This window comes from Ailuropoda melanoleuca, chromosome 9 (genome assembly GCF_002007445.2).
Source record: "Ailuropoda melanoleuca isolate Jingjing chromosome 9, ASM200744v2, whole genome shotgun sequence".
NCBI lineage: Eukaryota > Metazoa > Chordata > Mammalia > Carnivora > Ursidae > Ailuropoda > Ailuropoda melanoleuca.
The window spans coordinates 94,710,889-94,723,085 of NC_048226.1; the positions used below are offsets into that span (position 1 = coordinate 94,710,889).

Here is a 12,197-nt window from a genome sequence, read left to right on the forward strand (position 1 = left end):
ATATGCAAGGTGCTGGGGAGACGTGGGTGGAGACATACCCCCAGCCCCCAGGGAGCTCACAGTCTGAGGGGGTGAGGGGGATGCAGTGCGGGTCAGAATGCCTTTATAGAACTATGCCCGGAGGAGGGGGGTGACTAAGTCAGCTTAAAGAAGGCAGCCTTGAGACTGGGACTCAGAGCAGCCTAGCCTGTGGAACAGCCTGGAAGGTGCAGCTGGGGCCAGGGGGAAGGGAGGGGTCCTGCCTGTCACACTAGGGAGACCGCTGGAGAACTTACTGCTGGAAGGGCGAAAAAGGAGACACCGATTAAGGAGAAGGTGGCCGCAATCAGGCGGCCTTCCCATGTTTTGGGCGTCTTGTCTCCGTAGCCGATGGTGGCCAGTGTGATCTGGAGAGAGAAGAGGTCAGACGTGGGCCTTTGCAGGGCAAAGGAGGTCAGGGACGCATGGGCCGAGCTCCACCTGTAAGCCTTTCTTACTGCTTGGGGATGTGTTTTCCATGGAAGAAAAGGTACCTGGTGCCACGTAATTCTACAGGCGCCTTGTGACCACGCCTGTTTCTAAGTTAAGGATTTCCTACTTAGAGTGGATCAGCCGACAAATTCTTCAATCATTGCAAACACATGCATGTGCATTCTTGGCATATTTACATACATGTGATTTTGTGTCTTGCCATGTTTCCCAGTGTGCGCATGCAGACAAGTGCACTGATATGTACTGTGTGCCTACGTGTGCACGTCTCACATCTGTGCCCGTGTGTGCGCTGATGCATGTTGTATAGTCCTGGGGGTGTTTACAAGTGTAGGTTACTGTGCACACGTGACTGTGCAGGACAGGACAGCAGAGCGGTCCAGTGTGCGGCCTCTGGAGCCCAGCTGCCTGAGTTCAAATCCCAGGTCACCCACTAAGTGGCTCAGAGATCTTTCCTGGATTAATTACTTACTTAACCACTTCATGCTTCAGTTTCCCTGTCTTAAAAAAAGGGGCTAATCATAGGAGTTGTTTGAATTTAAGCTATGTTAATAAATGTAAGGTGTTTAGAGCAATGCTCTGGAGCAAAGGAAGCCTTCAAAAAACGCTAGCTTTGGGGCGCCTGGGTGACTCAGTGGATTAAGCATCCTACTCTTGATATCAGCTCAGGCCATGATCTCAGGGACATGAGATCAAGCCTTGCATTGGGCTCCGTGCTCATCAGGTAGTCCGCTTAAGGATTCTCTCTCTCCTTCTCCCTCTGCCCCTCTCTGCTCACTCTCTCTCTCTTAAAAACAAAATGCTAGCTTTAGTACCACATGTCCCGTGGGTATGAGCCGTGGGCCTCCAGGTGTGTCTGAAGGTATGAGTGCGCCTGTGTGACTCTGCCGCTATGTCCGTCTGGACACGCATGGCCTAGCTGATAACAGCCTACAGCTAGTGGAGCAAGGGCCCCAGAGGTCACAGGCCCAGACTGTTTCAGCCCTGACCTCTTGCAGCACTAAGGAAACGCCCATTCCAAGCTCATTCCCCGCACAGGGAGCTCTGGCCTGTGCCTGCATGCCGCTGTCCACCCGCGTCCTCCCATGCCACGCCCTCCGCCTCTCTCTAAGCGTCAGTCCCCCTGGGGGGCCTTCACGATGGTGACTCACCAGGCCCCACCAAAGGGCATCTGCGTAGGTCTCAAATTCCTCCTTCATCTCTTCTCCTTGTGCGTCAACCTCTGGCACATCTTTCTCAACCAGGTAGACGAGAAATGAAGACAGGATGAGCGTCAGGAACCCAATGTACCAGGCGGTGATGAGTTCCTGTGAGAGCAAGCCGTGGACAAGGGAAGTGGTCACTGGGAAGTCCGTGGTTGGAGGCTGGGGACAGAGCTCTGGTTTTCCAGCTGGTTTACCAGCTCTGTCACTGTGGGCAAGTCACACACCTTCTCTGAGCCTTACCTCTGAGCCTTGCCTCCTTCCTTTTTCTTTTTTTAAATCGGAAAATAGTTGGCATACGATGTTGCATTAGTTTCAGGGGGACAACACAACTATTCAACAAGTTTATACATTGTGCTGTGCTCGCCACAAGTGCAGGCACCATCCGTCCCCATACAGGCTGGTACCATAGCATGGACCATATTCCTTATGCTGTGTCTTTTATTCCCATGACTTACTCATGCCACGACTGGAAACCTGCATCTCCTACTCCCCTTTACCCCTTTTGTCCTCCAGCCCCTTCCCTCTGGCAAGCATCAGCTTGTTCTCTGTCTTTATAGGTCTGTTTCGGCTTTTCGTTTGTTCATGTGTTGGTTGTTGTTGTTTTTAAGTTCCATTTACGAGTGGAATCATATGGTATTTGTGTTTCCGTTTGACTGATTTCACTTAGCAAAATATCCTCTATGTCCATCCATGTTCTCACAAATGGCAGGGTCTCATTCTTTTTTATGGCTGCGTAATATTCCATTGTGTAAGTATGCCACATTTTCCTTATCCATTTGTCTATCGAGAGGTACTTAGGTGGCCTCCATATCTTGGCTACTGTAAATTATGCTCCAACAAACACAGGGGTACATGTATCTTTTTTAATTACTGCTTTTGTTTTCTTTGCATAAATACCCAGTAGTGGAATTATTGGATCATATGGTATTGCCTGTTTTCAACTTTTTATTTTATTTTATTTTATTTTGGTTTCAGTTTTTTGAGGAACCTCCATACGGTTTCCACAGTGGCTGCACCAGTTTACATTCCCACCAACAGAGCACGAGGGTCCCTTTTCTCCACATTCTCACCAACAGTAGTTGTTTCTTGTCTTTGTGATAATAATATGGTCTGTATTTCCGCCATTAATAGAATGGGTGTATGGCTCGAAGATGAGAAGAAGATTTCTGTCTTTGGGTGACCTTGATATCGCAGTTCAAGAGGCTTCACAGGGAGGCAGGAAGGTAGGTGGAACGGGCACCTGCCTCCGAAATAAGGCACAGGACTCGGGAGACTTGATTCCACCCAGAGCTGGGTAGATCCAGGAGAAAGCTCAGCACTACTGGGAAACCGACAGCAGGGGGAGCTAGCGGGGCAGAGGGAACCCAGCCCTGCCACTGATTTCCTCGGTGGCCCTGGGCAAATTAGCCCCCGCCCCACCTTCAGTTTCTTTATTTTCTTAACAAAGGGAGTGGATCACAGTTCATGAAAGTGACCCCTGTACTCCTGATAGAAGGAAGAAGGCAGGTGCTTTTTACGTTAAAGAGTCACATACTGATTTAAGTGATATTAAAAATCAGCATAAATTAAAATGAGCCTAAAACCTTTTATTTCGTGGATATTATCACACAATAGACTAGGACGTGTGAGTACGTGCATGAGAACGAGTTGGCTTAGAGAACAAAGCTGAGGAATAGGAAGGATGGTGCAGGGATATGGCAAAGAACCACACATCACCGAGGTTTTCAAACACCCTGACCCACAGAATCCCTAAGGCTCTTTCCATTTCTTTCATTCTGTTCCAATTTCAAAGTTCAGCATGGTAGGCTGGGCAGAACAAAGTCAAGGTTATTGGCGAACACAGCCTGGAAATGAGGCCTGACGCTCCTGCCAAGTTATCCCAAGGAACAAAGTTGTTCATACCAACATACTTCATCTCTCTGACTAACGGCAGGCAGCCAGGCAGCCGGCCTTCTGGGTCCGTAGAATCTCGGGCTTGCGTCCTGCCTCCCTCCGTGCCTTTGCTCACATTGGCCTCTGTCCTGCGCTTCCTTTCCTTATGGGACCAAATGAAGGACGGCAGGTCATCTTGAGACTTGTGTCACCTCCATTACAGAAGTTTTCCCTTATTCCATGAGATCAAGTTCAGCTCCAGGTCCTTTCCACTTTCACTATTTCCTGAGTAGGCTTTCTCGAAATCTCTCACTTACTATGTCCACTGCTTAGGTCTGGCTTCCCCACGGCGTCACACTCCTTTGCATGAATTCACTTTACAGTCCAGAGAGGTTAGTTGTTTGCTTTTTTTTTTTTTAAGATTTTTATTTATTCATTTGACAGAGAGAAAGCCAGCCAGCAAAAGAGGCAACACAAGCAGGGGGAGTGGAAGAGGGAGAGCAGGCTCCCAGCAGAGCATGGAGCCCAATGCGGGGCTCGATCCCAGGACCCTGGGATCACGCCCCCAGCCGAAGGCAGACGCTTAACGACTGAGCCACCCAGGCACCCCCAGAGAGTTTAGTTTTGATGGTGCAGACACCCCAGCTGATTATTCCCTTTGGCGAGTGTCTGCCTTGCCCAGGCTTGGAGAAGACAAAGGTGAATTGGAGAAGTCCTTCCCCTGTGGCCATCTGGGCGCGAGCCTCTCACTTTGCTGAATAAGGTTCTAGCGTTCCTAAGTGTTTCAGATCCTCTGGCCCCTGAATGTGAGTCAAAAGTTTCACCTGGTGCTTAGCGAGGGAAATTGTTGTCTGTTCATGAGTGCACAGGAAAACTGGTTGTGCTGGATTATTAAGACGTAGCATAATGGTCACTGATGAGAAGTGAAAATGTGTCCCAATTCTGTGCTTTGCAGTCATTTAAAAGGCTATTCGAGGTAATTCTGACTTTACATGATTTTTGCCAGCAGCTCTGTGGCAGGGCCCAGGGCCGTTCCCCGATACCCACAGACTCCTGCACACGCCTGAGCTGCCCTGCAGTCAGACCGGGGCTGGGGGCTGTGGGGTTGGGGTGAAGCCAGTGTGAGGGAAAGCTGGCAGCAACTTCCTGCCTGTTCCTTAAATCCATTCTGTAGGGTGCTCCCGGCCCCTTTTTTGCTGCCACAGTGACTCAACGCTTATTTTCAAGGCAGATGAGGGCCACCAAGCCCACATCCAACACCAGTGAGGGAGAAGACATCCACCTTTTTTTGTGCCATGTTGCAGAGACCCTGGGGCTTCTTTATTCTGGTAGCACAGCCTGGCCTTATCCTAACTTTGAAGCTCTAACCCTGTGCAACACTGGGCCTCCCACTCTGCATCTCTGTCTCCCAGAGGAGTCAATCATGCAACATGGCCCAGAGTCCACATGTTTGGAATGAATGGATGAAGAAGTAAAGGGTTAAGTGCCCGTTCACCAGGCTTAGAGGAGGAACTGGGCTAAGTTCTTGTAGTTAATAAATGGGGAAGTGGGACTCCAACCCAGGCATGTGCTCACCTCCTAAACCCACAGCCGGCCCGGAAGTGAAGGCTGGCTGGGCAGGCGCTGTGCAGCTCAGGAACAGCACCAGGCTCAGAAGGCGGACGACCAAGGGGGTAGAATGACAGGTAGAGCTTGACCAGCAGGTGCTTTTTCTGCCTTTGGTCTCCTACCACAGAGATGTCACTTTCTCTGCAAGTTCTGCCCCCCCGACCTCAGTTGTAGGGTCTGTTGGCGGTGTGGACATATCTCTTCCCGGAAATTACCTGGCAGACAGGCAACTGTTTTCTATTCCCATCTGAGGGAACACAGGACGAGAATCAAAACCGGCCATTTTCAGCCCTGATTTCCTACCGGAGCCGTAATTCAGCTCAGCTCCATGGATAGAAGTTTCAGTGTTGCCAGCATGTCCTCTGAGAAGAATGGAAGGTCAGGTGGAGAACTCTGGAAAGAAAGCTCTGACCTCACGGAGTCTGGGGTTAGAGGCCACATATGTGCGGGATGGTGAGGTGAAGGACTCCAGATGTATTTCATGTGTATTTCACTTGTATTTCATTTTAAGTAGGTATTTATTTGTACTGCTGGTGAAGAAAAGCATATCTGGAGTAATAAACACTACCATTAATGAGCACTGACTATTTACCAGGCACTCAAACGTACCTCTTCTCCTGAGAGCAGCCAGAAGGGTTCTTTGATCTATTGAGGCAGCTCATAAAAGGAGAGCACGTTCTAAGTCTTTCCACTCTAGGAAATGAGCGCATTATCATCCTCATTTACTAAATGCAGGAGCCAAGACCCACTGAGGTTACAGAAAATCCCCAGAGTCCCACCAGTGGAGTCTGGACTCCCACGAGTCTGGGTGAGTCCTGAACTTTTCCCTCCCATCCCGTGCCACCTTCTTTTGGCCCCTGTGACCCCCTCAACAACCTGGAGGCAGAGCCGTTATTCTCTCTAGTTTAGAAATCAGGAAGCCGAGGCTCATGGGGAGCTGAGTGACTTGGCCACAGTCGTGGGCACACCGCGGAGCCGAGGACTTGAACCCAGGTCTTCCTGCTTGTGCCCGCTGCGGCACCCCTGCTGGTGCCCGTCCTCCTCCCCCTCCTCATCGTGGTCATCGTCATTGTCACCAGTGGTGGCAGAGTGAGCACCCTCTGGGGAAGCCGTAAGGGAGGGGGATGCCCCGAAAATTACGGGGGAGGGGAGGAGAGCAGCTTCTCCGCGGCACTTACTTTGCTGTGGGCGCAGATGGCCGAGCCCAGAAGCTTCCACGTGCCGCCCCTGCGGTCCATTCGGAGCATGCGCAGGATCTGCAGGAAGCGCAGGCTGCGCAGGGAGGTGGCCAGAACATTGCCCTGGTTTCCCACGGCAACCACCGGCACAGAGGCGATCAGCACGAAGATGTCTGGGAGGGAGGACGGAGGGGTGGCGGGGGAGAAGGAAAAGAAGGTCAGGCGAAGGCAATGGCGCCATCACAGGCGCTGGCCGCCTGCGGACGCACAGGCGCTGAGCCCGGCTGTCCGGAATCGTGACATGGGTCGCACGTGGTCGGCGGGATTATTCTCCTGCGATAAACGAGGAAACAGAACCTGAGCGTGGGTGCCTCTTCCCAAGGCTACAGGGCCAGATGGACGCGGTGGGGCGGGGTCTGGGTGCGGGCCTGTCAGGCTCCAGCACTCACTCTCCATCCCAGGGAGGCGATTCGCCGAGGTCCCCCAGGGTGGCAAGGTCACTCTCAGGCCCAGAAGGGTCAGGAATATGCCCTGGTTTTGGAGGGGAAGCCTGAAGCTCAGACATTGTTGAAGGCAGGTTTCCCCTAAAAGCAGCTCCGAGTCAGGGCCTTGGCCATGGGTGATTCACAGGGAGATCATCTCAGGAGCCATAAGAGAGGGGAGAAGGACACAGGGAGGGGCAGAGGCAAGGTAAGGGGAGTTATAAGCAGCCTCTGAGCAGCAGGCAGAAAATCTCCCAAGAGGGTCACTCTGGAAGATGGGAGCTGGGACCTCTGTCCGTTGGCTCCCGTCCCCTGCTGGTGGAGGGTCACCCCTGGGGTTGCTGATGCCCCCACAATTCTGAGCTGCACAGCCTGGTGTTAGAGAAGGCTTCGGGGAAGGCCCTGGGGTAGACTGCAGTAAAACATAAGACCCACCCACGAAGTGGGATGCTGGTCTCCAGAGGTGACCTGGAAACGTCCACCATAGCTGTGACTGAAAGCAGAGACACAGAGGGGATGAGGGGCTTCGGGAAGGGCCAAGCTGGCTCCTGAAGCCAACCTTGCCACTGTCCTGGTCTCCTCCTATTTCCTTCAGTGGCCCCCAACATCTGTACCAACCATCGCCCCACCACACTGCAGAGGGTCAGCAGGTAAAAGGGACCCCATAGTCAAGCAAATTTGGGGGTGAGGGGTGATCAAGATCTCAGTCAAATCAGCCCCTTTTGGAATACTGGAGACTGTTCCACAGGACATCCTCTTTTCCTGGAAGGGTCCAGGCTCCACACAATAGGAGGGTGTTTTTGAACTGGGTGAGAGTCTCTGAATTTGGGTATAAAGTCACCTCCCACCCCCTGCCAACATACGCGTGCGCGCACGCGGGCGCGCGCACACACACACACACACACACACACAGGCATGCATGCACCCACGCGTGTGTAGGACTTCTGGTCAGCACTGGATAGGACTCTCCAAAAGAGAAAAAGAAGTCTGCTTCGAAAGGAAGACAGAAGAAGAAGGGGAGGCAAGCTGGGTTTGCTATGGGCTGGATGTTTGTGTCCTCCCAAAATTCACCTTCTGAGATCCTGGCCCCCAATGGGATGGGCTTAGGAGTCAGGGTCTCTGGGAGGTGATGAGGTCATGAGGGTGGGGCCCTCACAAAAAGGATCAGGTCCCTGATAACAGCGTTTCCAGAGAGCTCCTTTGCCCCTTCCACGGTGTGAGGACACAGTGAGGAGACCAAGAAGTGCGCAGTCTGTGACTCAGAAGAGGGACTTGACCAGAGCCCGGCACCCTGACCTTAGACTTCCGGCCTCCGGAACTGTGAGAAATACATCTCTCTTGTTCATAAGCCCGCAGTCTGTGGCATTGTTACAGTTGCCTGAATGGACTGAGACAGGGGCAGACAGGGAAGGAGGACAAAGAAAGAAAGAAGGTCGAAAAATACGAAAAAAATCAGTAACTACAAAGTCCTCCAAAATTGTGCACGTGCACACCCACATAGCCTCTCCTTGCATTAAACGTTCTGAGTGATACACAAAACCCTCAGGTGTCCAGCCTCAGGAGCAGACGGGAAGAAGGAAGAGCGGGCTCAGGCAGCAGTCAGGTGGTACAGCCACAGTGCCAGGGAATCTGCAAGCAACGCAGGGCCCCCCGGCTTCCCCCAGAGACGTGTGGCGCCTAGGACAGAGGAGGGCTCCGGCTCTCCTTCCCTGGGCTGGCCATCCATGCCCAAAGGGCTGTGTTCAGTCCTGGGGGTCACTTGTTAAGAGGGTGGTGAGCACGCTCAGAGAAGAGCAAGAACAATGCTGAGAACATAGTACGAGGTACAGCTGGAGCCACTAAGCACACTTTTCCACTGTCGGAATGGGGAGGAGGAACAGGAGGAATGAACTCAAACATCTGGAAAGAGTCAGGTGGAATAAATACATTGGGAGGTGGTGAGTGCCCCGGGACTGGAGGTATACAAGCAGGTAACACTTGCAGGCTGCTGTGAAGGGGACAGCATGTTGGCCTAAGAGCCTTTGGAGGGTCTTTCAAGGCCCTGTGATCCCATAACTTTACCCATCACTAGGAATTTGCGGTTCCAATTCCTCCCCGTCACTGTGTCTCTATGATCTTAGTGGGATCTTCAGATGGAAATACAGAAACATATGGGGTAAGTGAAAGTGTCCACTTTCTCCGCTATCAAATGCCTGCTCCCTGAGGGACGCGTGTCAGTGACATCTCCCCAAAGCAACTTCTGGGTCAAGACCTAGCAACGTAGCAGGGAGGGAGGGCACGGGTGCTAGATTCTTCCAGACCTGGGTGTTAGGATGGGATCTGCGGCTTACTACCTGTGTGAATAGGAAATGACTCAGCACCACAAGCCTTGGTGTCCCCCTCTGTAAAATGGGCACAACATGGGCCCATAGAAGCCATTCTCAACCGGCGGTGTCATCCCTCCCATGCCCAGTAATGCCAGTCTGGAAGGGCACAGGGCAATTTTGGTTGTCACGGTGCCTGGGGGCTACCAGTCTAGAGACTGGGGATGCCCTCCTTCACAGCCCAAATGCCAGCGGTGCCCCCCACCATGATCATTAAGAGAGCCGTTAGGAGGGCAAGCCACGGCGGAAGGAGTTCTGCGTCCAGAACACTGGAGCCCCTCTTCCTCATTGCGGTAGGGTCAGAGGCTGCACGGGCTCCCATAACGCCACACGGTTTCCCAGAAGAACAGCGGCTGCTTCAAAGTCCCTGGGGGAAATGGTGCACCAGAAGCAGGGGACCGGGGCACCCCCTGACTCAGGGTCAGGGCTTACCTACCGAGCATGCACAGGGGTTTCCTGGCAAACTTCAGCCTTCCCCGCCAGCCTTTGTAGCGGCAGCAACATCCGGCAGCCCAGATCCTCAAAGCAAACTCGGCTCCAAAGATGAAAATAGCAAATGTTTCCTGCATTAAGAACATATGGAGAGACTCGTATGAACCGGGACCCAGTCGTCTGGGACTAGAGATTTCTGCTGAGGTTCTGAAGAGCGGGGTTTCCAGTGCTCTTGCTGTTTTGAGGATGGAGGGGAGAGAAGAACACGTTATCACCTCTGCGCACTTTCCGACAGCTCCCGTGTCCACGCTCATGTGCTAACTCTCCCTAACATTAGTCCTGCAAAGGGATTGCTTGTTTTTTCTCTCTGTTTTGGTTCCAATGGATTAAAAAAAAAAAAAAGGCTGTTTTCATGTACGAAAAGCCTCTAAGGGCAGTTAAATTGAAAAGAGACTTGTCCATGAAACATGGTCTGCTAATCCCACCCCGTGCCCGGCCCCGGGTATTGCGACTTATGGCCAACGGTTACTAAGCACGGCTCCTGGGCCACGCACTGCCTCAAGTGTTTCGTGATATTATCATTTTACATTTTGAGAAACCAAGGCAAGGAGTAGTTACACAAATTTCTCCAGACTAGGACGTGGCAAAGAGGGATTCCCAGGCTGGTAATCAGGCTCAGAGCACCCCGCTGTGCTGTCTCCCTGGAGCTTGGGTCTCCTTCCCTCCTGCCTCTCTTGTTGGTCAGACACAGACACCTTTGCCCCCCTCTTTGGTGACCTCCTAGGACCCTTGGGGGTTGCTTCTCCGTGATAATCCCTGAAACCTAGTTCCCGGAGCTGGATGGCTTCTTAGGATTCACCTCTTAAGGTCTTAGCGTGAGACTGTGAACTGAAAACACCCACCTTCAGAAGGAAAGCCCTGCATCTGGCCTCACGGATGGCACGCTCAGTGCGAGGTGAAGGTTCTGCTATTTTGTAGGCCCTAACTCGGGGGCTGGCACCCCTTCCCTGTGTAGATGGGTGAGCAGAGAGATAAAACAGGCCGAGGCCCCAGGAGCGAGGATGTGGAGTTTAATGTACAAATGGGATTTGGTACTTGGCCTCGAAGAGAGTCAGAGACCCTCAGGGTTTAGGGAGAAAAAGCAGAGGTAGGTTCTAGAACAGAGCATGCCTTCTTTGTGTTAACTTTCAGAGGATTAAGAAGCCACTGTTTATCATATAACTAATGTGCCTTGGTTTTCGCTTTGACCTTGTTTGTGTCCCCTTGTCTGTAGTCTAGAATAACAAATGCCATTCCCTTCCACCTGTGCCCATGGCAGACCGGCCCAACTGATCCCAGCATCGCTTTCTCTCGGGACTGGACTTGGCCAGGAAGCCAAAACCAGTTGTGCCCAAGGGCAGCCTCCTTTCTCTCAACTGTGAAAGTCCAACCAGAGGCGACTACCCCGGAACCGCACCACGGTGGGGGGAGGGAGGGCACAGTCTCACCAGTAACAGCAGCCAGTCTCCCGAAACAGTCTCGTACTCCCTGAACGTGGTCAGCACGGCCAGAATCAAGCATCCCAGGACAATGAGGAACCTGGAGGGAAGGAAGGAGGAAGCATATAGTCCCGGCTAGCTCCAGAGGACCTGTCAACCAGGTGTCAACCAGGATGAAGTGACAACTTCCCTGGGACATTGGCATGTGCTTGATCTGTTATCCCACGTAAGCTCACCGCAAACCTATGAGGCAGGTAGGAATTTTTATTCCAGCTAGAGAAAACAGATCCGAGGAAGGGTAAGCAATGTGCATACTTTTACTTAACCAGCTAGTTAGTGGAATCAGCTACCTTTCAGACCAAAAGTCCCCACAAGCTTTGGCAAAGCAACAGGAATGTAAATGAATGGACAGTGTGTCCTGCATGTATAGGATGATGGCTTTCAAGCATACGAAACATTCTTAACATAAATGACAAATTCGTTTCAAAGATCGATAAATTCAGCAAAAGCCTCTGTCTCCACGGCTTAGTCTTATTCCTTTTACAGTCCCTGGTTACTACACGAAACGACCTCTTTCATCTGGGGCCCTCCAGAATTGTTTTTGAAATTACAAAGTGTTCTTCATACTAGAAAGAACAGGACCCGCCACAGAGAAGGATGCAGAACGCTGCTCCTGGAAAAGTCACAGAGAGGTCATCTGGTTCATGCCCCTGTCTCAGGCAGGAGCAAACTGCAAACAATCCTTTGAGATTATTATCTACATAAGTTCAGCTGGCAGGGAGGGAGAGCTTCTCGTGCATGTGTGTTCATGTGTGTGCATGCTTCGTCCTATCAGCAAAGAAAAATGGCTCTCCCTCCCTCTTGGTGGAAAGTCTCTGGTTCAGTGTCCAGCATCAGCCTCCCTAGGGTCCATGGAGGAGGCTTGGTACTAAGTACTCCCAAGTTCTTCTGTTCTGTGTGATCTGGCTCTCCACCCGGCTGGGTTCCAATCCACATGTTGTGGGATTGCTTGTGTAATTGGGACCTGCTTGTGCATTCATTCACTCGCTCATTCATTCTTTCCTTCAGTATTTGTACGGTAGGCTCTGGGGCTATGGAGCTGGAATTCCAT

The 12,197-nt window shown here is 51.9% G+C and overlaps 1 protein-coding gene across 1 annotated transcript in view; it reads right to left on the reverse strand.

Annotated features, from left to right (window-relative positions):
- The window catches only part of KCNQ3 (potassium voltage-gated channel subfamily Q member 3), a 309,775-nt gene that overhangs the window by 57,258 nt on the left and 240,320 nt on the right, over nucleotides 1-12,197 (reverse strand). The window contains exons 2-6 of the mRNA XM_034668629.1: nucleotides 11,096-11,186; nucleotides 9,613-9,739; nucleotides 6,332-6,504; nucleotides 1,620-1,775; nucleotides 276-386 (exon numbers count right to left, since the gene is read on the reverse strand). Of these exons, the coding sequence (XP_034524520.1) occupies nucleotides 276-386; nucleotides 1,620-1,775; nucleotides 6,332-6,504; nucleotides 9,613-9,739; nucleotides 11,096-11,186 (658 nt within the window). The remainder of the gene's footprint in view (nucleotides 1-275; nucleotides 387-1,619; nucleotides 1,776-6,331; nucleotides 6,505-9,612; nucleotides 9,740-11,095; nucleotides 11,187-12,197) is intronic.